Raw genomic sequence first — 2,553 nt, 5'->3', positions numbered from 1 at the left:
TATATTTTACTTGTGCATTAATTACATATTCTTCAAATCATTTTTCAATACCTATTACTAAATATCAAATAGGAATAATATGATAAAATTGTTATATCAATTATTATTTTTTTAATAAATATGTCATGTAAGTGACAAATAAAATCAAACGGGATGAGTAATAATTTGTAAGTGGATACCATGATTTCAATCGAAATATTTCTCGAACTAATTCTTTTCAAACTTTGATAAATACTCTATGTCAAGTTGAAATAGTAAATTAATTATTTCCCGTTTTATTTTACGTGAGCTTCATAACTAAACACATCCTAAAGAAAGTTTTAATTATGAGTGTAGTTTACTAAGGTAACCAATGTTGCTTTACAATTTTAAATTTAACTATTATTACTTTATGTTATTTAATACTAAAAGGGTGGAAAGGAAAACATATAACAAAATTTTTTTACTTTCATAAATTGTACAAATAAATTAAAATAATTATTTCTAATGTAGGAGCCAAGTAAAAAAAAATGAAATGAGTATAAACTATAAACAAAAATTTATTTGAATTTTTTTCTTCAAATATTATCCAATGGACAAACGTCCACGTCCCCTACATGATAAATTCTAAAATTAAAGCTCCATGATAAATGGGTCAGATTGATCTACATTTTATTTAAAATAAAAAACATGTTCTAATATCTTATGTCTCTGACTTGTTTTCTCTTTTTAGATCTGCCTTATCTTTGCTTGTCTCCTTCGTACATAAACAGGAAAAAATCTAGAAACCTCACCTTTTAGAAGTGATATATAGTATAATATTTTTTGACGTAAAGCTAAATTAATTGATCCTCAAATCGAATACTGAATATCACAAGGCAAACAAAGAAAAAGAAAATTAAAATTATGAGTGTGTCTAGCATGGTTTCAACTTTTCCATGTATAATTCGTCAATTTTTTAAAAAAATTAAGTTTCTTAAAAATGAAAAAAAATAACTTCTTTAATGTGCATAGAAAAAATAAGTTTCATAAGTATCATCCCAAATTTATCGTCTTTTCCTAACTCCCAAGTCCAACCCCTTGACTATCCTACCCTAGGAGCAGAACCAACCTTCATTCAGGGGTTCATCTCTCTTCAAAGAAAAATTATACTATTTTTATATTAGCTTCACATAATTAAAAACATTTTCTATTTGATCCCCTTCAGTTAATTCGATGTTTATTTTCGAACCCCTTCAATAAAAATTTTAGCTCCGCCACTCTCCTACCCCACCACCCTTGAACCCTCAGTCCTCCCCATCTCATCCCACATCCCATAGTGTTTTGAGAGGTTACATATAAATATCCTTGAAATAAGATTGTTTCGTTGATTTAGCAAACACTAGAAAGATATTTTCCTTTGTACCAAATACACCCTACATACATACATACATACATACATACATACTTATGAAAATTACACATGTACTTACCCGATTGAAGACCATAAAACCAAGGTCAAGATCAATGCCATCTACAGTGACAGTCTTAGCATGGCCCCCTACATAATTTTCTTTCTCATAAACAACAACTTGGACACCAGATTTTGCCAATTCATATGCAGCAACTAGTCCACTTATTCCTGCTCCTACTACTGCTACTTTCATTTTTTGGTGGCACTTTGGCTTTCAATTGTACACAAACTGCAATAACAATGAGGAAAAGAGAAAAAGGTTAGAAGAGATCACTAAGTTCAAAGGTACTTATTCCGTTTCATTTTACATGACGATATTTGATTAAGCATAATGCTTTAAGGAAAAAGACAAAGATTGTATTCATCGAAGCAAATTAGTACCACATAATAGGTTAAAGTCAAACAACGAGATTCATTCGAATTTCCTTCCATGAAAAATCACAGGTTAAAATCATTTTTAATTATGTATACATACTAGATGTTTCCCTCGACTTTTTCATGTTTATACATTTTCATCTTTTTTATCCTTTTTAATGAAAATCTTAAGTTCCGCCACCACTAGTAATAGATGCAAACAATACCAGTTACCTCCAGATTATGACACTTCATTGTGAAAACATTGTGTAATACAGCCATAAACTCATGTTACCCATGACATTCCATATAGAAGCTTTACAATAACGTACTTAGCTACTTATTTGGGGTTGATTTTTCTAATGGCAACTGATTAACTAATACGTTTTTATCTTAGCAAGTCATATTTCTTCTTTATTTCAATTTTCTTCAATAAAGAAAAAAGACTTTCCGAGATAATAACTATCAGTTGAGCGATCATCTTAGAAATTATTAATCGTTCTTATAATTGAAAAAAAATGAAGAATGCATAACAATATAATATAGTGTCAAGAAATGAAAATTAACTTACCTTAGTAATAGTGAAGGCTTTGAAGTTGAAGTAGAGAACAAAATGCAGGAAGATAAAGCACAAAACCAGTGAGGATTGGTTGTCCAAGTACAAAAAGACACTGTCCCAATAGTGGAAAAGGCAAAGAGAGTGGGCACAATTCTGTCTTACTCCTTAAGCCTTGTGACATATATAGGAGTATATTTATAACAGTATC

General features: G+C 29.7%; 1 protein-coding gene across 3 annotated transcripts in view; it reads right to left on the bottom strand.

The window, feature by feature from the left end:
• Positions 1-1,625, bottom strand: part of LOC107864246 — a 14,066-nt gene extending 12,441 nt beyond the window's left edge. For 2 of the 3 annotated variants that reach the window (XM_047409032.1, XM_047409033.1), the window contains exon 1: positions 1,452-1,590. Coding sequence is in view for 1 of the 3 variants with exons in the window: in XM_047409031.1 (XP_047264987.1) it covers positions 1,452-1,625 (174 nt within the window). In the remaining 2 variants the exon portion in view is untranslated. Of the gene's footprint in view, positions 1-1,451 lie in introns of all 3 variants that reach the window. The other variant, XM_047409031.1, reaches the window with a different exon arrangement.
• Positions 1,626-2,553: the final 928 nt, after the last annotated feature.

Source organism: Capsicum annuum, chromosome 3 (assembly GCF_002878395.1).
Source record: "Capsicum annuum cultivar UCD-10X-F1 chromosome 3, UCD10Xv1.1, whole genome shotgun sequence".
Classification (NCBI taxonomy): domain Eukaryota; kingdom Viridiplantae; phylum Streptophyta; class Magnoliopsida; order Solanales; family Solanaceae; genus Capsicum; species Capsicum annuum.
This window is presented reverse-complemented; position numbering and strand designations above follow the sequence as displayed.